This window comes from Oreochromis aureus, linkage group 19, assembly GCF_013358895.1.
Source record: "Oreochromis aureus strain Israel breed Guangdong linkage group 19, ZZ_aureus, whole genome shotgun sequence".
Lineage (NCBI taxonomy): Eukaryota > Metazoa > Chordata > Actinopteri > Cichliformes > Cichlidae > Oreochromis > Oreochromis aureus.
Window position 1 is genome coordinate 9,059,359 of NC_052960.1, and position 25,999 is coordinate 9,085,357.

The window sequence follows — 25,999 nt, forward strand, 5'->3', positions numbered from 1 at the left end:
GGCTACTACAGCGCGGATAGCGTACGTTTCCTGCGACAGATGTGCAGTGTCATTCAACTCGGGTAAGGGGGTGGGGTGGGCTGTTTATATCTTTGGAAAACAGGCTCTGTGTGTAAGCTTTATGCTTTTCTGCCTCCTAACCGCCCAGGAGAAGCCGCTTGTCGGAGTGAGCGCGCCGCTGTGGGGCCGCCGTCTCCGTGCGCTCTGACTGGAGGGGGCTGGCTCTCCTGATTGAATCCAGCTGTTGGGAAAGTGCTCGGAGGGGGCCCATTAATTTGCATTGCTAAATAATCTGTAGCGCCGACAGAGCGGGGAAGAAGCAGAACAGTCCATTTTGAAAAAGCATTCTTCCAACACTTGGTCAATGTACTGGAGCTTCAGCTCGACCAGGCAGCGGTTAATGAAAACCTGGTGTCGGCTTTCGCGTAAAGGCGCATAGTTGGGGGTGGTGGTGAGAGCCCTGCTGAGTAGTGGCGAGGGGATTCAAATTTACGGGTCGTTTCAAATCTTTCCTTTGAGAGAACTCAGTTGGAGTCGTAAACCATGCATTTAGAGGGACGTGGCTTCAGGTTTTGCTCTCCTTCAAGGTCAGTAGTCTCCACTTTATTTTCTCCGCAGGCATCTTTTGCGTAACGGACTCTTTTTTTTTTCTCTTTAAGTTGCATGTTTGAATGAATATGAGAAGAATGCCTGTATCAAGTTCCTGTTTTCTTCTGCGAGCTCCTTCCGAGAAGAGCCTAAAAACGTAAAATTTCCTCTTTGCAGGATGCTGACAGCGCTGGTATTTATTCTGCTTTGTGTCCAGCCTGGGCGCGGACAGGTAAGACAACACCTTCATCCATTTAGTCTAAGGCTTTTATCACTTAACTAAAAAGTTGCTCTGAAACTTACCAAAACCAATAAAGACGCAAATGCGTCTTTGATGCAAGCTAATATATTTATGCATTAAAATATATATTCTTCTCATACTAGTTTGACATCTCAGCAAATGAATGCGTTAAAAAACATGCTCAAACCGCATTTTGATCACTTCTCCTCAGACCTGCACAGAAGGTTTCGCATATGAACGCAGGACAAGACAGTGTATAGGTGAGTGGCATCACTCCTGTGGCTTTTTTTGCATCGAAAAGTTACATTTATAGAACAAACAGACGTGTCTGGAATGCAAACACGGTGTGCGCAAGAAAATCAAATCCCAAAGGACCGGGATGGGTTGTAGCACAGATTCACACATGCTCCGGATGCAAGAATGTCCTTATCAGTGCACGGCTCTGTATTCCAGATGTAGATGAGTGCCGTACCATGCCAGATGCTTGCCGAGGAGACATGCGCTGTGTGAACCAGAACGGAGGTTACCTATGCATCCCGAGGAACTTGTACAACCAGCCTTACAGACCGGATCCCATAGTGCCTGAGCCGGTTTACCCGGACCCCTCAGCTGGAGACTCTTTCGTCCCATCTCCCCCAAGATCTGTGGAGCCCAGCTACCCAAGAGTGATCAGCACTGCGCAATGTATCCTGGGATACGCTCTTGCAGAGGATGGCACCTGTAACGGTTAGTAGGAGTCTGCAGTTTGTTCTCACTGGTCTAAGATATTTACTACCACAAGTAGAATATAGTAATGTGTAAACTTTTTGAGCTACCCCTGATTTCTTTATATTTTGAGAAGAAAATGAGAAATAATTGCAATAATTTATTAAAACAGAAATAAAGGTACAAATACAGTTTGTACAATTTGAATAAGCTTGAAAGTCAATATTTAAAATGAAAACCTTTATTCTTTACACAGTGTGAAGTCTCTTAGGCAAGATTTCTTGTTATTTCTATAAGCAGTCTTCAGGAATAGTTCTCCCGGCTTCTTGAAGGACATTCAAAGCTCTTCTTTGGATGTTGGCTGCCTTTTGTTCTGTTCTCTGTCCAGATGATCCCACACTGCTTCAGTAACTTTGAGGTCTGGACTCTAGGGAGGCCAATTTATGACTGATAGTACTGTGTGTTCTTCTGTCCAGATATGCTTTTCCTGCATTGGCAGTGTGTTTGGGATCATTGTCATGCTGAAAAATGAATTTATTGTCAACCAGAAGCTTTCCAGGTGGTATTTCATGTTGGATTTAAATCTGATGGTGCTTTTCAGTTTTCATAATTCCATCAGCTTTGATGAGATCTCCAACACCACTGGTTGAAACGAAGCTCCAAACCATGACAGAGCCTCCACCGTGTTTTACAGATGGCTCACAAATTACTGTTGTAGCTTTCTCCTCAACTCCCTCAAATTTCTCCCTCAAGTTGTTTTCAGTTTTAGGGGGAAAAACATTGGATTCATCACTCAACAAGACCTGTTCCCACTGATTTTCAGTCCAGTTCCTGTATAATTTGACATACCTCAGTCTTTTCTCCCTGCCTCCCTTCTTTAAGATGAACTTCTTGAAATCCATCCTTCTACTGAGAACATTTCTGATGAGGCTTCAGTGAACAGTAGATAGATCAGCTGAAGGTTTAGCTGCACCTCGCAAGTCCTGTGACAGATCTTTGCTGATTTCCCCACCCCCCATTTCTTAAGGACATGACATTCAAATACTGTCTCCACTTGTGCAGTTAGCTAATTTTTTTTAAGGACAGACTGCACACCACGCTGAGGTGTGACAAGGTTTCAACTAATAGCTGCTAGTAGTAAAAAGTGCAAAAAACTACTTTATGTCTTCAGACTGCATTATTTTGGGCATTTCTATTAATTCAACTAAAGAAGTTTGAACAAATGATGTGTTTTTGTGACAGACTGCTATTAACAAAGTGCCTGCTCAGTTATCTGTTATGTGTAGACAAAACACTGGTTTATCCCTTGAGTTAGGTGCCTTGTTATGTTTGAATAATTACACAGGTCCGTGTTAAGGTGACTAACAAACAAACACAAAACACATTCCTCTGAAAATGTTCAAGGACTGGACTGAAAATGAGTGAAAAAGCAGCCAATGACCTTCAGAAAGCCTGGAGAACAGTTGCTCAAGACCCCTTAAAAAAGGCAAGAAAGTCTGGTCCTTTGAAAGCAAAATATAAGGGAATGAGAGCCAGCTCAAGACTTGTGCAAAGTACTGTAACTCAACATTGTACTTTAATACAGCACTGGAATAAATGTACTGCATGTTTTTCAGTCTGATTTCATTCCCCAGTTGTTCCATATGGGGCTGGTCACCTGCTTGAAGCCAGGATTATACTTGCAGTTTTTCTTATTATACAACCTTTTTTGTCCATTTGGAGGAAGCCAGTGCAGTCACTACTCTATTTAGAAATGATCTGGTAATTGCTAATGGGTTAAATCCTGATAATCATAGGGTATGTGGTTGTCTGTACAAATCATCATGTACACCCTCTGATGACGAAATTTGCATCCATTAGAAATTGATGTCACTTGGACGCTTGCATACTTGCGCATGCAGAAAGTATTAACTCTGGGCTCAGGAGAACTCCCGTAGCTGCGGTTCAGTCATACGAGACTGACTCATAAAAAGTTCTGCTGAAAACTTCACAATTCTTCTGTTCAAGCCAATTTGAAAAATGAAGTAAACATTGCTCGAGCCAAGTCTTTTGTTCGTGTTCATCAGAAGTCCCCGAAAGTTCAAAGTTGCTTATTGTTTTCAGTCATTTGCCTACATCAGTCTGACAAAATGCTTGTTTGATTGTTCACGGTGGGTCAACATTTGCGCCCATTCATCACAGTGAGGGAATGTAACCACAAGCAGGGAAGTGGGTTTAGATCCCAGCCTTTCTATTAAAAACAAACAAACAAAAAAAGAAAAACACTGAAATTCCCCAACTCTATTTCGGGACTGAAGACATGTAATTATTCATAAATTCCCCATCAAATGTGTGGTCATCTTGTAACCTCTCTTGTAAATTACCTTACCCTTAAAGAGTATTCTAACCTCTTAACTGATATATGAATGTCAAATTTGATTTTCTGGAGTGTTTTTCTTACCACAATCGCAGCTTTTCCCTTTGCTGCCACTCTAATGCATCTTTAAAGTTACTTCAGGCAAGTTATGAAGTCAAATTTCAACCAGGATCCCTGCAGATTAGCTGATCAGCAATCACCTGGCAAATTTCATCATAGGGCGTGAAGTTACTGCACATCTGCAAGTTGCTTTGCAACCCATCTCTGCCAAAGCTCATTTTTAGTCTGTGTCACTGCTTGCAGGAGATATAAGGGTGGAAGGTGTCTATCCGCGGCTGCAGCTGTTTCTGGTCTTGAGGCTCTTAACTGGATTTCAGCAGTGGCTGAAAAATTTGAATGTTTTGCAGAATATAGTTTTGACATCTGCCACCTGCTGCTGTTTATCAGATATTAGAGTGAAACTATGAACGAGGTAACATGAGTGGAAAAAGATAGATAGGAATTCAGTGTGGTTAAAATCCAGAGGAATACATGAATCCATCGCATCACAGGGACAGATGTTTTTTAGTGTTTTGTGCTGCAGCCTGTCTGCTGTCACCCCACCGACCCAGAGGCCCGTTTAACTTTTCAAAGCGAATAAATGTCATCTTTTTTAATTGAGCCATTTGAATTTCACAACTTCAAGAGTTCCCAGCTGTTAGATAAACACTTCACAAACTTTCCTCGGTGGGTCTAACAGGGACAAGCTGTTAAAAAATGGGTTCCTTAAGGTCCATTTGGGGTGTTTTTCTGTCATTTTGGATAAATTAGCCATGACTGTGCTGGGAGGAGGATAATGTACATATGTGGTTCAGTTTCCCCCCTCCAAAGAGCGCTCTAGAAGTTTGCTCATGGACAAATATGGACTTTTTTTTCCTCTTTGTAGGGGAGAAGGTTCGTGATGGAATCAGCTCGCAACCTTGTTTGGGTAAACTATACCATGTGAGTGCCAAAAATGAGGTCATATGTTGCCAAATTTGTGCCCAGGCCAGGGCAAGAGAACAGGCATGCCTCTGTGGAGGCAACGACTCAGCACACCCCTGAAGGCTGGCACACTGTGTGTGCAGTGATGTAATTAGTTGCTGATTGATGCTGCTGTGGGGCAGAAAATACACAGACTGCGACTTCCCGTCTGAACCTGCAACAATTATGGTTTTGTTTCTGAGTTAATGGCATGTCAGTGTTTCAAATGGAACCAGTCTGGGGGAACAATAGAAATGATAAGCTTCATCCTGAAGGTGCTGAATAAGGTTGAGCTTTCACTCTATTTAACCACACTATCTCTAATAAATGGACCGTAATAAAAGTGCTTACAGTTTACTTTCTAGACGAAACACACAATAATTAGGATAGATTAGGATAGATCAAATTAACATTATAAAAATGACACCTGCTAAAAATCTGTTCAAAACTGTCATTGCTTAAGCACACTTTTTATTCTCTACCAAGTAAAAAAAAAAGAGACCTTTAAATTTCAGATGCTGTGCTTTTCATCCCACGAGAGACTATAATATTCATTTCAGCTCATAACTCAATTTTAGGGATTTGCAGGTTTTTACTGGAGTCCAGGGATTTACATGCTCCGTTGTGCCTTGAGAAAAGTATCCAGCCTTATGGACTTTTGAAACCATTGGGTAAACTCAAAAATGCACAACAGCTCATCTTTTAACAAAGCATTTTTCTGGTAGTGAAGCTACTCTTATCCTTATAATCATTTCATTGGAATCTTGATAAAGAAAAGCAAGCTGGTTATGTGTCACTTACTGTTAATTTGAATCAGTTTGTGCAGCCATATGTGGTCAAGATCTTTCTGCACAGGAGTTTGGGTTTTTTTTTTGCATCTACATCTGACCCTGTCATGTCTTCCCTGAAGCTGATCAGGACTGTCAGCAACCCCGAAACTCGTGGGCAGCTCATAAAACAGCCTATATAAGGAGGTGAACTGAAACGCTCCTGCAGCTTGTGTGTGTATATGTTGGAGATCTTCAGTAAGGTCTACACATGGGGTGCAGATGAGGGGCATTCAGGGAGATTTTCACTGGAAACTGTAAGCAGGTGCCGTGGCTGTGTAGCTTTTGGCCGGTGGCCCAATGCACCGGGTCTCCTCCACCCTTGTGAAGGGCCAGTGGTCCCAGCTGGCATAAAGGGCAACGGTCCCACAGACAGACGTTATCGCTTATCATAGCTGCCTGTTCAAACAAAAAAACAGGCTCCCACCCACTTCCCCCCACCGGTTTTCTAGAGATCGGTGACTTCATTGTCTGAGAACCATAAACAGAAGTTGGAATTTGCGATTTGTCGTATCCTCATAAGGGCATTATAATTTAGTGTATGAGTTGCTCCAGGGGCGTTGATGGAATTCAGACTGTAATCTGAGAAATCTGCAAACCTGTGTAGAAATGATCATAAGCGCTGAAATGTTAACTGTTTGGTTAAGAGTTTTTTGGGGGGGGGTTTTAAGCACAGGGCGATGAAACTCTGAGTGTTGGATAAGCTGATTTTCAAACAGAAGATTGCTGGTGCAATCTCCAAGCCAGCAGGAAACATTTCACTAGCTGATGTGCTTTTGAGCAAGACACATAAGCATCAAATCCCGCAGTGGAGTTAGTCAGTAAAAGGTGAGGCGAAAGCTAAACCTATGTTTGGAATCAAATCAACTGACGTCTGAGAAGTGCAAAAAGCATAACTCCCACATGGAAATCAATATTATCAGTGTGCTTTTATCTCATCTGTTTGCTTTGATGTCATTTTTAAAATACCCATGCCTCACTTTATGAAATACTTTAGATGATACGTGATACTCTTCTCCCAACTCTCAACAAACTTTGAAAGTGTCTCTCTGGGCGTTACTTTTGTGTAGATTTGAAAGGCTAGCTGCCAAAATGTAACAGAAAAACATGTTTTTTGGGTTAATGTGCTAAACTTTTCTTGTTTTATGTCGCTTCTGCCTCTTTGAGCGTCCTTTTTAATTTTGTTGAATTTTGGTAATTTTTTCTCCTCTTTTTTTTTTCTTTTCTTTTTTATTGCAGACATTGATGAATGCGAGACAAACTCTCACCACTGTAACCCCACCCAGGTCTGTATCAACACAGCAGGTGGCTACACATGCTCCTGCACTGAAGGTTACTGGCTCCTTGGTGGACAGTGTCAGGGTGAGTCACTTTTTCCCTGAAACTTCTTTAAACATTAGCATATATTAACAATGCACTTTACCCAATGGAATTCACATTGCATCACTGCAAATACTCTACAAAATGCACTCAGAGTCGGTTTATCATCGTTCAGCCATCGCTCAATTACTCTGTGCAAATTATCAAATGAAAGGAAACTATGAAAACAAGCACTGAGCATTTTAATTCAATATTTTCTGGTATTACCAAGTGATGCAAAAGCTTTGTTTTTCTTCTTCAAGCACTAATAAATGCAATTGTAGTCTTGGACATGCAAAACCAGCAATCTATTACATCCTGTAAAAAGCATAGATCAGAGATCATGTCAATTTTTATGATCACTGTTGGATAATGCAGAAAAGTCCCTGCATGTACTTGTCCTCATTTAGAAAAGAAGAACAGCGCCCTCTTCATGCTTTGTGGTGCAATGCAGCTCAGCAGAGTCTGTTCAAATCAAAACACTAATCGTACATTTACTTACAGTAAACTTACCTACAGCACAATATGTATTATGGTCAGTGACTACCTTCTACCTTTTTTCAAAATTTTCTTCTTTGTTTTTCTTTTTTGGTACCAGATATTGATGAATGCCGCTATGGTTACTGCCAGCAGCTGTGTGCCAACGTGCCCGGCTCATATTCTTGTTCCTGTAATCCTGGCTTCATCCTCAATCCAGACAGCCGGACCTGTCAAGGTAAACACACTCACAAGCACCGGGCCACGGCTTTACAACAGGAAGAGAAACACTTGTATACCGCATACCAGTGTTGTTAACTTCCAGCTTCTGTTGTTCCAGATGTGGATGAGTGTGCAGATGAACCTTGCAGTCATGGCTGCTTGAATACCTACGGGTCCTACATGTGCAACTGTGACGAAGGATTTGAGCTGGCATCTGATGGTACTACTTGCATCGGTGAGGAAGATTTTATTCTTTTGATATATCAATATTAATCTATCTTTGAAGCAGTGTGAATAATTGAGTCGGTAAAGAACCAGAAACTGAGATGCATTTTTGTAAAAAAAAGTGGTATGACAGAGGTGAACTGAACAGAATAAAAATGTTTGCATTGGCAGCAGGATCACAGAGAGCAGGTGTGCTGTATGAGACTGGTTCCAGTTTATCACAGGCTAGGTCGACACAGTTTAGAAAGAGCAAGCTGCATGACTGAGACCGTGCAAAACATGCAGACTTCACTCAGACATATTGAGGCGGGCTTGCTTGAGCTTGAACACTGAACACTGTTGGTGCTGATGTCCTTTTCTGTGTTAATTCTGTTTCTTGCTTCGTGCAGACTTGGATGAGTGCAGTTTCTCTGAGTTTCTGTGTCAGTACAGATGTGTCAACATCCCCGGTTCTTACTCCTGCATCTGTCCACCTGGATATTATATATATGAGGATGGCAGGAGCTGTGAGGGTAAGAGGAAGAGGAACTCTCACACAGAGACATCATTTCCTAACTGAATGCATTAGTTTATGTGATAAAGTTATTATTATTATCAGTTAAATACTTCTCTTGATTCAGGACACATGCATCTATTTCTTTAATATCAACATTGTTGAAGCTTCTTTTTTTGTTTCTCTCATGATGATGATGTTTTAACTGACTTTGATTGTTGTGTGTTTGATTCTTAAAGATATCAATGAATGTGACACTGGTAACAACACCTGTACAACAGCACAAGTGTGTTTCAATTTCCAGGGAAGCTATACATGCCTGAATACTTTACAGTGCAACCCTCCTTACGTCGAAGTTAGTGACAAGTGAGTTTTACTTCTTCATTTTCTCCTTTTAACACCAAATTATAAACTGTTTCACTGCTTATTTGTTTAATATATCCTCTAAAGCTTAAACTGACCGTGTCTCCTCCTTGGCAGTCAGTGTATGTGTTCAGCTGAGAACCCTGCCTGCAGGGATAAGCCCTTCACTATTTTGTACCGACACATGGACATGTCGTCGGGGCGCAGTGTGCCTGCAGATATCTTCCAGATGCAGGCCACCACGCGCTATCCCGGCGCCTTCTACATCTTCCAGATAAAGTCAGGCAACGATGGGCGAGAGTTTTACATGAGGGTAAGTTTTTCAGAGACCCATCAACAGAAGATATGGCAGATGGAAGACTTTAATGCACTGAATTAATGCAAAGTAACACAATAAATGAAAGTGGTCCCCCGCTCCTACAGAAACGCAAACTCTATTGATGGGGAAATTCAAGGAAACTGCAGAACTCGGCAGGAAAGGAAATGACAGTAGTGTTTGGTTGTTAAAGAATGCAGTCCAGAAACTCCACAGCTGTGAATGTTTAGTTACCAAAGATGTTTCCAAAATCAGTCTTGGACTTGTCCTAGATGATGATAATTCACCAGCTTAATAGTGAGCAAAACATATTAGAATCACTGCAAAGAAGATACCATGTGACGCAAAAAAATCTCCTTTTTATTGTATTGGATTTATCTTAAAGGTTAAGTAATGCAATGACATGACATTTATCTAAAAAGATGAATGAATACAAATTTATTCATAATGAAATACTGAAAACAACTGAAAAAATTATGTAAGTGCATTACAAAAACTTTCATCTAAAAGATACATTTAATGTAATCCATCTTATTGATTCAGTAATATGATATAATGTAACAAACTCACATAGGCGTTTGACCTGCAGCACCTTTCCTTGTAATGCAGTATGATTTCCATCTAGTATTGGCACTTATCTAAGTGAATAGTATCAGCACTTCCTCGTATCATTACACAGTGAGATGATCAGGATTTGTTCACCCACAACACGGAGTAGGCTTATTTTAAATAGAGTCTTCGATTACTGTGACATGTAACCGAAAACACAACAAATAATTACACAAAGTTTTTGATCTTCATTCTAATACAAACCATATTCCCTCCAAAAATTGGGACATTGTGTAAAATGTAAATTAAAACAGAATGCAATGATCTGAAAATCCAATACGCCCATATTTTAGTCATAATAGAACATTGAAAACATGACATTTTAAATTGAGACCTTTTGCTATTTCAGAAAAAAATGAGTTCATTTTGACTGTGGTGGCAGTAACATGTCTCAAAAAGTTGGGATGGGGGTAACAAAAGGCTGTAAAAGGAAGTGGTGCTAAAAAGAAACAGCTCGAGGAACAATTCACAACTAATGAGGTTAATTGGGAACAAGTCAGCTGATGTTCTTTTTATACCCAGAAGTAAAGATGGACAGAGGTTGACAAATCTGCAAAAAAGTACATCTGACTTACTGGCTGAAAACACTAGAGTATCATGAAACCAAAAATATGAGGACTTTTGAGCAGTCCAACATCCTCCATGAGACAAGAATGGGACAACATTCCTCTCAAAAGTCCAACAGCTGGTCTTCTCGGTTCCCAGATGTTTACAGACTGTTGATAAAAGAAGGGGGGCTGCTACACAGCGGTAAACATAGCGCTGTCCTTTTCTGAGATGTTTTGGTGTCATCAAATTTAAAATGAGCTCATAAGTGATACATTTTCTCAGTTTAAGCATTCGACATGGTTTCTATGTCGTTTTATGAGTAAAATGTGGGTTTATGAGGTTCTCGAATCATTGCATTCTGTTTTTATTTACAGTTTGCACAGGACTGGTTTGACGTTTTAAAATAAAGACTCGAGTTTGTGCTCAGAGACAGAAAGAAAAAGATGGTAGTTTTGATCATGGGCTAAAGTTAGGGTTAGATCCTTTTCTTTGTAGTTGTGATTATGATCAAATTCTGGATACTCGTCAAAGAAATGTCAGGTGTGTATATAACAGTGGCTATTTCCACTGAAGCCATTTTGAAATATCACAGGAGGAAAAAACACACATGTAAGGAATACGGTTTATTTTGGATAAATTATAAATATATATATGTGTGTGTACCAAATGTTTAATGAGTTGTAAGAACCTGACAATGCAGAGTGCACCCAGTAGATGGCACAATAATTGTGTGTAATGTATCTGAAAAGCTGATTTTGCTCTACAGATAGATCAGAAATAGATCGGAAACTGCTAAGTTGACTTTCTAAACAAATGTGCTCTTGTTTTATTTACTGGAAGTTGTATAACCAGGCACTGAGCCACGTGTTTCTTCTGCTGTGTGCAGTAGTGTTTCCTGTAATTCATTCCTCACATTCCCCTTTTGTCTCTGTCCTCTTTCTCTTAAAGCAAACCAGTAATGTGAGCGCCACGCTCGTCTTATCGCGGCCAATCAAGGGGCCGAAGAAGGTGGTGCTGGACTTGGAGATGGTCACGGTCAACAATGTCATCAACTTCAGAGGCAGCTCCATCATCCGTCTGACAATATTTGTATCAGAGCATCCGTTTTGAGGGTCCCAAATGAACTTCATTACCACAAAAAGTCAAGCATGAAGCAGCTGTTTTCACCTGCAGCTGATGTAATAGTTTGCTTGTTGTTGTTTTTCCCCCCCCTCATTATGTCACCTTCGGTAGAGACACAACAGGACTCCGCTGAGATCAGCTGACGGGAAGACTATCCCGTGCTGGAATCTCCACCCTTGTTTAATAGACACTGAGCTTTTATGACTGCGATATTGACTTTCAACACACAAACACACGCACACACAGACATGCAGGGATATTTATGGTGTACAATTTCCGACATCCTCCATTCAGAGGATGACCTGAAAACAGCAACATCACAGAGAATCAGTGTATATACACACGAGCTTGTCCATTTGTCTGTGAATCTTCATCCCTTCACATAAGCTGTGAGTTTTATGTTGTCATTTCCTCTCAAGTGGCATCTGATCTTAGCTGAGAAGAGGAGAGCCAGTTATCCGAAGCAGAAGTGTAAATGTGCATTTTACAGAGACAGTATTTGAAATGATGTAACAACAAGTCATTAACTGAATTATTGATCACAGTTTCTTTTTGACCAATAAACTTCTTCACCACACAAACAGCTGTCCCTGGCATGAGGCGGCTCCCAGACTAACGCATCACCTGGTTCTGTGGATACTCTGGGGAATTTGGATGGGGATTTTTTTGGCACTATAAAAAATTGTGAGATTATGCCAGTACATTTTAGGGGTCACTTTAGCAAAAACTCCTGAAACAACAGCTAATTTTTGGATTATAATGTGGGACTGTGATACATTTTGAATTACTGGATTACACATATATACAAAACTGTCAGTTTGGGATAAGTATGGGTTTATAGCAGCACTTATTTGGGTATCAGAATTTGTAAAAAGGGCATATGCATAAACCTTTGAATGCTATACCATGTGAGGGTTATTTGATATGGACATTACAGCAACACTTGTTTTGAATATGGGGAACCACATTTTTAACACCTCATCTAATTTTTTTCAGGATCTAAACAGTTAATAGATTTGAGGGGTGACTGAGAAAATTTGCGGGATTTGGGTACACATGACAGTTTTTAGGTACATAAAGAAAAAATGTATATATTTATATATCAGCAAATGTTTTGCAATCAGCGAATTCATTCTACATTAATTAATTGGGTAATATGTCAAGTATAGGCGACTTAGAAGGATAACAGTAGCCTGAGAAAGTTATGATGTGTCTTCTTTCAATTTCTTATTTGCGTCATTGTTATCTCAGAAAGGAGCTGTAAATCTTTCAGTAAGCGCCGATCCGGGGAGATGGCCAAGTTTCTGCTGAGATGATGCACACAATGCAAACATATCGACCGAGGATGAAAAGAAACAACTGACAGTAAGCACACAGCGATAAGTGATAAACAAAAAGGTGAAAATAGAAAGCGTTGTGATCACAGCTGTTCGGGGAAGGAAGGAAGCGCTACTGTCAGTTCGGGAATGACAGATGAGAGACGCGTGGGCGGGAGTAAGAGAGGGAGGGAGGGAGGCAGACCTGGAACGAAAGTCAGCCTTAAACCTGAGCTCGGTGGCATTTCTCTCCCGCCTGCTGGTGAGTGTGAACCTCAGGCCTGGGTGGTCGAAGCGGATCCTCGTTAAATGAAAACAAGGCGTCGGTAAGTTTATTTTATAAACTTTTTGTGTGTGTGCTATGTTTGGTAAGTTAAAGTGATGTTTGATGACATGCTATTTTTAGCGCTGGCCAAAGTCACACCTACGGAAATTCCTCCATTCACTAGCAGCCCAACTGGTTTATTAAATAACTAGTTATTCAGTTTTAAGCGGTGAGTTAATCAATAATCCCGGTTAATCCGAGCCCCCTGAAGAAAGTCATGGCAGTGAATGTAGTTGTTTGTTTCTGGGGACTATAGCATAGTTATAGAAGTGGTGTGGAATGACTGAAATGTATTATGTTTATGTTTATTATGTTTTTTTATGTGCTCCTAATTTGAGCAGTTAAAACAACATATTTTTTAATGTATCCGATTTATAAAGTGTGGTCACACCATAGCAACAGGTATTTATACCACATTTAGGTGGACTATCAAAAAATGACATGTTACCAAATTAAATTTTGGGGTGATATGAGGGGACCTTGAGATCTCAAAGATATCAAAGAGTGGAATTCAACAGGTAGAAAATCTTTTCGAACAGTCTAGCCTAACACACTCTGGCAACTGCAGAGCAGGTAAACAAGTTCAGAACAATTTTTGGGACTTTCCTAAAATTTATGAGACTTGTGCAAGCAGACTATTTGTTTTGAAGGTGGTGGTTGCGGCTCAGGAAGCAGAGCAGGTCATCCACTTATTGGAAGGTCACTGGTTTAATCCCGGGCACCTCGAGTCTGCATGCTTGCGTGAATGTCAGAGTAACTCAATGACTGAGGCTTACAGATCAAAGTGCTTTGAGTGTTCAGTTAGATTAGAAGTAGCAAACCCGGGTCATTTTGGCATGTTCCATGAATAATTTTTGGCTTTGGCTTTTCATTGTTAGCCACCTTGTTACTGTTTATCATGCAATCTGCAACTACCACTTTCTATTTCAACATTTAAATATTTCCAGATTCAGCCATGGAGTGCATCAAAAACTGCTGCAAGAACTTCATAAAGAAGAACGAGCAGGAGCGGGAGACCCAAGGTAAGCTGCCGTCCTGCACAGATGTGTATCAGACAGGTTTTAATAGACCTACTTGTGTCTCACTGAATAATGTCTTCTGTTTTAAAGTGATTGCACTGAAGATGCCCCCTAACACAGCAGCAGCCCCGGGACAAAATGTATCTGAAGATTACTTACTTTCCAAGATGCCCCCAGATGGCAGAGAGGTTCCCTTTGTTGTGCCAACCTATGTCCAACCCAGCTTCCCTAATTTACAGGCTGAGCCACAGAGTACGTACTTGTATGATGATTTAAAGAGTCAAACAGTGATGATCCAAATTAGTAGCATGTGAGAGGATAGTGATGACTTATAGGATGGGCTGGTAAATAATGATGATTCCATCATAATTGTTGGAAGGTCTCCAATGAGCACACAGCATGTAATGATACTTCCAGTAATGAGACTGAACTGTTGGTTTTGGTTGTGTTTCATATCAATATTTAAATATATGCCTTAAGAGTTACCCTAAAAGCAAAACATATAAACTAACAGACAAACTATAAATTAAAAACTGCTGTTTCTAACTTTTTTTTTTGGACTTGCTGTACCGGAATGTGAGTTAACAAAAATGACTTTAGCAGTTGGTGATTGTTTGCCAAATCTGACTCAGAGTTGGGCTGAATTGCTTCTAAATGAAGCTGACTTTATGCTCGACTCAGCCCATGTCCACACTCAGATTCCAGGGAATATCACACCAACACATACTGACTTAGAAGTTTACACCTCAAAAAAGATCCCATGGTTCATTTAAGTGGTCCTGAAATTAATTCACTCTTAAAGTCAACAAGAAGCCCCACAAGACAGATAAGTGAAAGTTACACAACATGCCTCAACCCAGGGTTAGTTTGACGCAAAGGCTACGGCGAACAAACAGAATCTAAGCTGCAGTAAACCTATCTCAGGGATTATTAAGATATTATCGGCTCTCTTCAATGCACTGAAGTAAAAGCATCAAGGCACTTTGTTTCTTGATGAATAGCTATTCATACTTGTTAGAGATACAGAGAACAATAATGTGCTTAAAGCATGATAACAACCAGCTGTGCTGTTTGCTCGCAGGTTCAGCCCGGTGCACATTTGCAGCAAGGAAGGCAGAGCTGGTCAGCACCACTCCCTTCATCTACTACCCCGAGTCCTTCTTCCATCAGGGTCACATGGCAGAGCACATCTCCCCCGGCTCGAGCCGCCGAGACACAATGAAGAAGAGAAGCTTTGGTCCACAAAGCCCAGGTACCAAATACCAGAAAAAATGGTATTTTGTTGTTTAATATGAAACACAAAAGACTGATGACCTGTCCAGGGTAGGACAGGCTCCAACTCCACCATGATCTTATTTTGGATAAGTGGAAGAAAATGGATGGATGAACGGAATATGAAACAATAATTTGGGAATGATTTAACTAAAATTGTAGTAAACATATTACATAATAACAAAATTGGACATAAACACATGTTTCATCTTAGTACTGAGTAGTTTATTCAGTAGTTTACTGAGCTATACCTGAACTCGTCAACAGATTGCTGCAGAGTGAAGCATGAAAACCAGAATTATCTCAGGATTGAAACAGCTTCAAAACATCTTTTTATCTTTTTTCCCAGGTTGGAATACGAAGTTGGGTGGCCAGGAGCGACTGAGCAGCTCCATGTTTGATTTGTCCAACCCCCAGGGTCACATGCAGGTGAGACTGTCCTCTATCTAATCTGTATTCACACAGAATTCTCACCTTGTCTCAACCTAGACTAAATATAGTTTTTATAGTTTCCACTGTCCTCAGCAGCATAGTGGAGCATTGCAAACAAGGCTCAAAAGCTGGTATTTTGATTTAAGCAGCAAAGAGTGTAATGTGTACTATGTAATGCAGCTACCTCTATATTTACCATACAGGCATTAGATTGGTATGACTCCTGTCCCATAACACTTGGTAGAAAAAAGAAGAGAGAATAAGTGTTCTAAGATTAGTTAAGCCAAGTAGTTTTTAATCAACTGATCTGGTTGTAATAAAGACGAAATTCTCTTTAACTTTATTACAGTCCCTTTTAGTTATGTAACTGTGTAATTTATTTAGGTAGGATTCAGACTTCATTTAAAGCATTCAGTTACCTTCAGTCTCAACTAATAATCTATAGCTAAGATAAGCCTGTAATTTCGTTTTAAAATGCATCTGACGGGCATTATGGCGATGAATTTGAAAGTCGTGATTCATTTTTGGCCTTATTCTTCCCCTTTAGTGGCTATGATAAAATCTACTTCTGTTTGCCACATGTGGCCAGCTTTTCTGATTGAACATACCTGCTGATTGCCTATGATAAAGTGGACATTAATCAGTAATGCCAATTTAAAAAATGACCAGGTTGAGTTGGATTTCTTTGTTCAATAAAGGATGTGGTGTGACGCACCTGTCGTCAGCTCCTTGTTACTTTACATAAATAGTTGACTGTCTCTTACAATCAATCTAGTCACTCCCTAAACCTCAATAAACATTACAAAATGTCATTCAGAGCCCTCGCAGTGAAAAACGTCAGAGCAGTTTCTTCCTGGAAACTAACACAGATACATTTCTGTGCATTTCTTTTGGCTTGATGTGCTCAGTACAGTATCCATTGCATGCACAACTGTAGTTAAATTAGCATAGCTGTTTAGCTTAGCTGTTTAGTTTGACACCATCATGAGCAAACAAAAGCTTTATAGGCAGGAAATGCAAACCACCTTACTGGCAATAGATCTTACAGTAAACACAACAGCTTCAAAGAAACACTGATCTTAACAAGCAAAGTGTGAATGCGACTAAGAAGCTGAGGATACTGCAGGGCAATCACAGGGGAGGCACACACCACATCATACTAAGTTTTTCTCCATCTTACTCTAAATGGCACCACGATTTATAAAATGAACAGCATGCTTTGTAAAAGAAAACTTAAAACTAGTCCATCAAGCTTTTACAAACAGTGCTATGAAAAAGTGTTTGTACCCTAAATCAAGGACTCAAGAAATCAGTTAAATAGCACCTGTCTGACAGGGTGAAGTAGGCACATTGATAACTCATCCAGGTAGTCACAGAACAACATTTAAAGCACTGCAAACCTCACTTGCCTCAGTTAAGGTCAGAGTTCATAATTTAATAATAAGAAAGAGACTGGGCCACAATGGCATCCATGGCAGATTTCCAAGGCGAAAACCACTACTGACCTAAGAGAACACAAAGGCTCATCTCATTTTTGCCAAAAAACATAATGATGCCTGAGACTTTTGGGAAAGTATTCTGTGGACTGATGAGACAAAAGATGAACTTTTTAGAAGGTTTGAGCCCCTTTACATGTGGTGTAAAACAAACACAGCATTTTATAAAAGGAACATCAAACAAGTCAAACATGGTGGCGGTAGTGTGATGCATTGCTGCTTCAGGACCTGACGACTTGCTAAAGTTCACGTGGGTTATGTAACAGCACAATGATCTGAAAGTAAGTGCAGCAAGTCCACCTACGAATGTTAAAAGAAAAACACACAAAAAAGCCAAAAAAAAAGGACTGACCTTGTCAAAATCTCAACTAAAATCAGATTGAGATGCTTTGCCCTGACCTTAAATGGGCCGTTCACACTCAAAAACTCCTCCACTTTGGCCTCATTAAAACAATTCAGGAAAGCAGAATGAGCCAAAATTCCTACACAATGATGCGAATGACTCATTTTGAATTATGACAAACACTTGGTTGTAGTTCTTGCTGCAAGGTTGGCACAACCAGTTATTAGTTTTAAAAGGAATTACATTTCCATACAGGGCCAGGTAGGTTTGGTTATTTTACCCTTAATAACTTAATAACTGAAACTGTATTCTTAAAATTTCTTTGATGATAAGTGTGACACAGAGGTGTGCAGTCTGTGAATAAACTGTGTTGTACAGGAAACTGCAGAAAGTCTGGTCTCAGATGTGTTGTCTGTTCTGTTTTCTTTGCAGCACTTTGAGTCCCTCAGCAGTGCATCCTCCAAGATGAGCTCCATGACAAGCAGCCTGGGTAAACATCATACTAACAAACCTTTTTGTTCCAGCAGTTTTCCAATGTTAAGAGAAAAAGAGACTTTGAACCTTAGTTCCTGATATATAATGTTTCTGGGTTTTTCATACAGTCAAGCAAATCATTTGTTGGACAAAGGCACAGTTTTTGAAATCAAACAATCAAGATGTGATTGAAGTCAAGACTTTCAAAGGGTTTAATCAAAATGTAGCATTTACTGTTTAGGAATTTTCAGTGGTTCAAAAGTAACTGGAACAACAATTAAAATCCCAAATATAAGCATTGTTTTTAATATGTCAATGAAAATACTTTCCAGTCAATAATTGCTTGAAATTTAGAACTCATGGACATCACCATTTACTGTGTTTCCTCCCTTGAGATGCTCTTCTCGCCATTTAGTGCAGCCATCTTGATTCATTGCATGTTTGTAAATCTTTCTGCCTTGAGTTTTGAGTTTAATAATTGAAAAGCATCATCTTTAAAAACTTCAAATCATATTATACATAAGCTCGTATTTAAATGCTAACGCCTCATCCTGCTGTCTGTTTCCAAATGTTGCAGAGTCTGTCACCTTGTCTGGGGATGAGCGCGAGTTGGGGAAGGTGTGTGTCCGGCTGAACTATCAGGAGGCTCTGGAGCAGGTGTGGATCACCCTGGTTCAGGTAAGGTTACATGCAGTATGGAGGAGGGGGATTCAGGGACAAAAAGCCCCATTGTGGTCACTGGTAACATTTCTCAATGGACCCTCTGTGCGTCCAGAATACAGCTCTCCTTTAGCTCCTCTCAATGCTCTATTAACTCCGGCTCAGACACCCAGAGGGAAAAGTTCCTCTAAGGGAACTGAACGGTCCTAACTGACGTTACAATAGTTCCAACACGGTGAACATCGTCTAAGGAAGTGTATGTTTATTCAGAAATCAAAACCCTACACTAAATAAACTTCTACTGCAGAGATGCACTCTTACTCCACAAGGTGTACTCTTCTGCCAACTTTGATTTAGGATTTGTTGTTGGTTTGGGTTTGTTTTCATCCTCAGATCACATTGGTGGCATTTGATCTTGCCACTGTTGTCTAAACTGAAGACTTTCTAAGAGCAAAAACCGAACTGTTTTTTTTTGGTCTTTTGTTCCAAGTAGAGCGCTGTGGATAAAACCTTTGTTGTTCTACTCATAGATTGAACCACATCTTCTTTTTTTTTTTTTTTTTATCAGTGTTCAGATCTCAACCTTCATCCGGATGGAGGGGAGCAGCAAATGATTGGTTTCAAAGCAATCATTACCACCCCCAAACCTATACAGTTCAAGAGCTCAGTTAGAGAGTACTGTCAGGTATTGATGCTGTTTATATTTATTAAGTATTTATAGGCCCTTAAAGCGCTATTGCAGAACTACCTAATCTCAACTTTAACCTTTCTTTGCTTTCAGGATGTGTCCTTCATGGAGACCTTTGTGTTTGCGCTGCATCTCCAGCTGTTGCGCTGCAGCGCCTTGGTGCTGCGACTGCAGACACACAACCCCAAAAAACGTACGGTGGCAGAGTGTGTCCTTTCCCTGCGACACCTCGGTTCTCAGGAGGCAGAGCACTGGCTTGAACTGAACCCTCCGTCTAAATCTTCGGTAAGAGTTCACTGCATTGTTCATGAGACGGGCCTGTAGCACTGAAGCTGGGTTTATGGAGTGTTTGCTGTTTCTCTGATACTTTCTGTCACTGATGTGTTAAATAGTAACACAGGACAATTTTTTAATGACAATGAAAGACGTATACAGAGACAGTCAGTTGTTATTCTGTATCTATCTCTGCCAGTTTTGTTGCTGTTTTAGGGCAATGTTGCATCAGTACTTTTCATGAATGCTGCAGCTGTTTTTACTTTTATGTTAGCTCTAAGTTTTAGATAAGATTGTAAGTTATTTGAAAGCAAAGAATAAGAAAAGTGTCAACTACCATCTATGTGATTTGTACTTCGCCACAACTTTCCAACTCCTTTGGCCAAGAGGAAAAACTCTGTGTGGGAATTCCCTGGATTTTTACTGCCTATTCTTCACCATTTCCTGTGTTGGCTGCTTTCCTTTGTCACTTCTTTTAAAAGTATAGAAAATAAGGAGAAAGTGCTAAAGGTGCCTCGTAAAACTGTCCCCATGATGCATGGTAGCCCACTGACACACACTATCCTCTTGGCCTGAACAGAAAAATATTAATGCTGTGGCTGAATTTGTTGCATAATCACAGGAAAAATAGAAATGGAATTCATTTGTCATGGAATAAGGAAACAGGCTTTAACAATGAGAGAGTAAAAACCAGAAAGCATGTCCTGGAAATGTGAGACATGGAAAGTAGGTCAGACCTTAAACCACTTTACCAGTGCAGAGTGGTTTTGTTGATAAATGGATTTATGTCTGGCCAGTGATGGTAAAATACAAACTGTCTGAATAGTTGGAAAATCAGAGGGTGACTCATCATTAGATTTCAGAGGGACAAATTGATTCACTCGGTTATTTTACCCATCTGCTGGACACAAAAGAGCAAAATTGTCCAAATCACTGTCATTTACAGGAGGCTGAAGACAGCTGAACCCAATGAAGAAAAAAAAAGTAGAATTATTAAGTGAGAAAACTGGTTTGCAGCAAGTTTAGGAGTTCTGAGAGGCCATGGTTAGGGCCATACGTTTTTGGACACTGAAGTGTGCTTTGTAGTTTTGCCTCTGTACACCACCGCAATGGATTTTATCTCAAACAATCAATATGTGATTGAATTGCAGATTTTTAGCTTCAATTCAAGGGGTTTGTGTAAAAGAATTGCATCAACTGTTTAGGAATTACAGCAATTTTTATATAGTCCCCTTCTGCCTACTGATCAAAAATGGACCATTAAGGAGTTTCTTGGTCAGGTAAGGTCTGTCCCTTTATTTCTCTGCAAACCAAAACCTGTTAGAGATAGCAAAAACTTTAAGAGTGGGCATCAAAATAACACCAAAGGGCCTGAAAGACCTCATATCTTCATTTAAGAAAAACACATCTTCACAACATCTAACAAAGCTAAGAGGTAGGTTTTATCATTGTCGGGTGTTTATAGCAAGCTGCAAACTACTGGATACACTCAAGAACAGGAAGATCAGAAAACACCTAATAGAGCCGGCAAAGATCTGGGGAAAAGTCTTAGGACAGAAGGAATTTCTTACCTAGATTAACTTTTCTTTAGCATTTTATGATCCAAAGCTCCCCTACTGCCCTGAATATCTGCCAAACATGGTGGAGGCAAGATTGCATGGTGATGTATGGATGTATGAAACAGGGCTACTAGAGTTTATTGATGACATGAATGCTTATAGAAGCAGGATGGTTAGAGTTAGGATGAACTGTGAAGTGTACATGGCTGTGCTCTTTGATACAGCCAAATTTTGCAAAACTCATTGCACAGCACTTCATATTACAAACGGATAATGACCCGACACATCCTGTAAAATCAACCCAAGAAATGGGATGTTCTTCAATGGCCTAGTCAGTCCACTGACATCAGCCCAACAGAGCAGCTTTTCTGTTACTGAAGACAAAACTGAAGGCAGAAAGATCCACAAATAATCAGCAATTAAAGATGGCTCCAGTAAAAGCCTGGTGGAGCATCGCAAAGAGGAAATGCAGCCATTGGTTAGATCTGTGGTTTCTAGATTTTAGGCACACATTGACTGCAAAGACTTCTCAACCAAGTATTTAAAACATCCCTTGTATTTCAGATTATTCAGCTTGTCCAGTTACTCTTGAGCCTGTGAAAAGTAAAATAAAATGGCTGTAATTACAGACTAGTTACTGAAATAGTTTTGTTGAACCCCTAAAGTCAAAGCCCCAAATCTGCACTTCATCTTGACTATTGTACAGAAACCAAATGACCAAAAATACTTCACCGTCCAAAAATATCTCATTGTCAAAACTGTATTAATGTCTAAAAGTTGTTAAGAGTGTTGGTGATAATGTAAACATGTTGACATGTTGCCACCTCATCATCTATAGACTATGAGTTTCAGCTTATTAAAAGACTAGCCTTCAGTCAACTTCTGTAGCACCAAACACAAAGTACAGCTGCTGATGTGATGTCACTTCAGGATATTTGTAGGAGATGATGAAGCAAAATTGTACTTCATGTAGAAGAAATCAGGTGATTAGGGTTCATACTCCATGGACCATGAAGTAAGTTTTGTTCCAGGCTGGCATTGAGACTGGACTTGCTCTCCAAAGATGCCTCTGAAGCATGATGAGATTCAGTGCGCTGGTGTGGCACTCTGTGTTGACAATATGGTGGAGATGGCAGTGAAGGGGAAAAAAAACACAACACTGAGTAATGAAAGAAAAGTAACCGTGTCAATCTCTTCTTTGTTTTTAGCTGTTCAACAGGAACCTGTATGATGTCACTGCATTAGTTTTACAGCTGTTCTTTCTAACCAAACGCCTTATGCGCTACAGTGTTTAACTTGTTTTATTTATTTTGGATTATTAAATAACTCTACATAGCCTCCTTTGACAAACAGCCTTTATATTGTTTTAATTCTTTGAAATATGTCCTGTAACAAGAAAAAGCAGTAAAAGCACCTTGTAGTCTAAAGATCAAAAGCATACTCTATACTGTAACTGTAGCCACTTTACCATTATTAAAGCTCAATCTGTTGGAGCTTTCATGTTATGAGTGTAACTAAAACATGCCCTGACAACCTGCACTGACTACTTTAAAGGCAGAACAGTGGTTAAAGGTCAAAATGCGCAAGACTGTAGCTACTTTGGGTCTAATTCGCTAGAAACCAGATAATGGATGTTTACTTAACTATAAGGTGCAGAAGTGTGATGTTCTTATATGAGTACAGTGGGTCGCAAGAGGCTTGTTATTTCTTTCTAAATATCAGTAAAGAAAATGTAAAAGCTCATTGACGCCATTCTCTTACAGGTGTGCCACTCTGAGCTGCATCTTACTACATGCTTTCAGCCGGTGAATGGACGCATCCAGGTCCAGGTCCTTGCTGCTCAAAACCTCCCAGCGTCCTCCTCACCGCTCACTCAAGGTATCTGTAAAATACACATCTGTGTTTTTCAATATTTAACCCCTAAAATAAGTAGCTTTGCAGCTTTAATGGTAACTTCTCTTCTCTTGCACCTATTCTCTGAAGCTTTTTTTGTCAAAGTTGAGATGACCCAGTTGGAGCAGGTGATGAAGAAGAAGACCCGAGTGCTCAAAGCCTCGGGAGGTCAGTGTCAGTGGGCTGAGACGTTTCACTTCCATCTGGCCACCTTAGACCACCCCTACTCACTGTCAGTGAAACTCTACAGTCGCAGCTCAGTCAGGAGGAAACAGTATCTCGGACAGGTGAGTTAGTTATGAGTCCCTTGGTGTATTTTATTAGCTTGTTCTTTCATTACTTCTAATAGAATGAATAAAATTTCATCTATTTTAGCCTAAAAGTCAAAATCAAAATGTTATTTGCAACAAACTGAGGAGTTGCCTCCTTCTCTGTGTCTGTGGCAGATTCAGCTGGGACTCAATAGCCCTATCCCAGAGGCTGTGGAGCAGTGGAAGGACACAATGGCTCATCCAGAGAAAGTGGTGGCAGCGTGGCACAGGCTGAGTTCTTCCTAAACCTCTTCTCCCAGCTACTTCTTTATGCACTACTGACATAGTGCTCTCGTGCAGCACATCTCGCTGTCCCCGCTTACTTTTCCAGTTGGCCAGTCACAGTCCTGTACGTTGACATAGTCAACTCTGATTGACCAGACTGTAAACTGCTGAACGTGCTCTGAACGCTCTGGGAAATTTCCACAGAGACAGCGCACGTGTTCAGTGATCAGTTATAAATAAGGGTTTCGAACAAAGTGTAGATGGTCGAAAGGTTATTTTTTGTGTGTGTGTTTACTGTAGACTAAATGAAGGATATTTCTTAAAAACAGTAGAGCATTTGCTAAATTAACAATTCAATTGCTTAGCATTTAGCTGTACTGTACATAAGCTGTTTTCTGCAAGTTGCATGACGTGGAAGTATCACTGCTTTATGAGTCTGCTTCATTTGGCAAAGAAAGTTTACAAGCTGGAGAAAGGTGATAGGAAAACCATATTTACTTTAGTGGTTTCAGACTGTAAAGAAGATTCATCTAATAGTTTAAGGTTGGTGGTATTCTGTATTTTTAAAACCATAAAAATTCTGCTATTCAGTCACTTATTAACTAAAGATCTTTTAAAATTCTTTTAAAAAAGCCAGAAATATTTAGTGTCATTTATATTTTTTAAAGCAAGCTGGCTAGCATGATAAGACCACAGCAGAATGAAATGTCATAGTCTTAGGCATAAAATGCAATATTAAATGATAATTTCAAATAATTATAAAAGCTACAGAAAAATAGTATTTTTCTTTTAGTCCTGTGCAAAACTTTTGAGCCACTCATCATGTCTTTATATTTTGCTTCCATGGACTTGTAATTTTAATAGGCTTTCAGACAGCCTTTCACAGCTTTTCTTTGGACACTGGCTGCTTTTTATTCTTGTACCTGACCAATTTCAGAGGAGCTTTTTATTTTGTTAGGCTCTAACAATGACATATGAATAAATCAGGCATAAGAAAAGGCACCTAACTTGAGGAATGAACAAGTGTTTTGTTGAAAAACCAATTTTAAGTTGTATCTCTCGGCACTTTGTTACTAGCAGTAACAAAGATTTGGCCATGGACCTCAATGTTATTGAAGCAGTGTGGGATCATCTTGACAGAGAACGGAACAAAACGCAGCCAACATCCAAAGAAGAGTTTTAAATGTCCTTTAAGAAAAACCTGGAGAACTAATTCTGAAGACTAGTTAAAGAAATGACAAGAAAGCTTGCCTAAGACAGTTCAGACTGCGCTGAAAAATGAAGGTTAGTTTGGAGTAAGCTGTATCAGAGTTTGGTTATATAAAATACTTACTAGTAGGATTGTCTTGTTGCTTATTTTTTAAAAATCTTTTTGGAGAAACAAAATATACGTCCTTTAAAATTCCCTAAATGTGAGCTAGAAGGCTTTCCCTTACCTTAATTTAACTTTACAAGGTGTCATGTTACTGGAGAAAACAGCAGCTTCTGTGTCAAACATTAGCTCTGTGCTTTTGATAAAAGCTGCTTTTTATATACTGAATGTAAATAAAAAGTGTTGAGTGTAAAAGTTGAGTGTAATAAAAAGTTTATATTGTTTGAAAATGTGAAGTGTGTTGATTGAAAAAACAGGTTTAAATACAAGTGGCACATATAAAAAAACAGACTGGATTACAGCATGTACTGCACATTACACTCGTTACTCACACTCTGCAGTATTTATGAGACAAGTCAACAACCATAAACCACAGTGCTACTATTGTCACTTTTTATTGAAGAAGCCTATGATTGAGAGATTGTCAAAGCAAACAGCAAGATAGTTATCCACAGTGTCCTCCCGGAAGGGAACATCCTGTTTTTTTCCCCCCGATTTCACTGTTATTGGAAAGTAATTTAATGCCACTGCTGTATATGGCCAATTTTATCCTTATCTCTAGAGTGACTACAGAAAGGAACAATTGTCGTTAGTGGAAAAAGGACAATTTCCTGTGGCACTGAAATTTTACTCCAAGTAAATGTGCCCAAAAAGAAAGAAAAATATACAAATATGTGAATTTCTTTGAATTCTTTACTTGCAAGAAATGCTAATTTGCATATGAACTAATCAGTAGGATTTTTGACATGTGAATTGGTGCCATTTATCATCCCAAAGGGAACTCCTTTCTCTGTTTCAGAAAGCATGAGCTTGACCAGCGATGTGTTCTGTGTAACCAGCTGTGGTCACGCAAACACACACCCAACGAACAAAGAGTCTGTGACCCG

At 39.8% G+C, this 25,999-nt stretch overlaps 2 protein-coding genes across 2 annotated transcripts; both read left to right on the plus strand.

The window, feature by feature from the left end:
- Positions 1-122: 122 nt before the first annotated feature.
- On the plus strand, positions 123-12,035 carry fbln5 (fibulin 5). Its single transcript, XM_031733477.2, has 11 exons — positions 123-587; positions 766-820; positions 1,041-1,089; positions 1,283-1,555; positions 6,959-7,081; positions 7,677-7,793; positions 7,896-8,012; positions 8,392-8,514; positions 8,735-8,861; positions 8,976-9,171; positions 11,281-12,035. The coding sequence occupies exons 1-11, from the start codon at positions 544-546 to the stop codon at positions 11,440-11,442; spliced, it is 1,386 nt and encodes a 461-aa protein (XP_031589337.1). The 5' UTR covers positions 123-543; the 3' UTR covers positions 11,443-12,035.
- A 929-nt stretch (positions 12,036-12,964) lies between these two features.
- LOC116315197 (tandem C2 domains nuclear protein) lies at positions 12,965-25,330 on the plus strand. The gene is made up of 12 exons (XM_031733407.2): positions 12,965-13,096; positions 14,043-14,117; positions 14,205-14,366; positions 15,196-15,366; positions 15,736-15,815; positions 18,090-18,147; positions 18,709-18,809; positions 19,360-19,476; positions 19,573-19,764; positions 23,075-23,189; positions 23,295-23,491; positions 23,651-25,330. Exons 2-12 carry the CDS (start codon positions 14,051-14,053, stop codon positions 23,759-23,761), a joined length of 1,371 nt encoding a protein of 456 aa, XP_031589267.1. The 5' UTR covers positions 12,965-13,096; positions 14,043-14,050; the 3' UTR covers positions 23,762-25,330.
- Positions 25,331-25,999: the final 669 nt, after the last annotated feature.

What these genes read in the sequence shown, in the direction of transcription:
- fbln5 (XM_031733477.2), top strand. Translation starts at nt 544, where the DNA reads ATGCATTTAGAGGGACGTGGCTTCAGGTTTTGCTCTCCTTCAAG. An exon ending in AGGTTTTGCTCTCCTTCAAG is followed by an intron (nt 588 to 765) that starts GTCAGTAGTCTC and finishes TCCTCTTTGCAG; the next exon opens with GATGCTGACAGCGCTGGTAT. An exon ending in TGATGGTACTACTTGCATCG is followed by an intron (nt 8,013 to 8,391) that starts GTGAGGAAGATT and finishes TGCTTCGTGCAG; the next exon opens with ACTTGGATGAGTGCAGTTTC.
- LOC116315197 (XM_031733407.2), top strand. Translation starts at nt 14,051, where the DNA reads ATGGAGTGCATCAAAAACTGCTGCAAGAACTTCATAAAGAAGAACGAG. An exon ending in ACCCTCCGTCTAAATCTTCG is followed by an intron (nt 19,765 to 23,074) that starts GTAAGAGTTCAC and finishes ATTCTCTTACAG; the next exon opens with GTGTGCCACTCTGAGCTGCA. An exon ending in CTCCTCACCGCTCACTCAAG is followed by an intron (nt 23,190 to 23,294) that starts GTATCTGTAAAA and finishes TATTCTCTGAAG; the next exon opens with CTTTTTTTGTCAAAGTTGAG.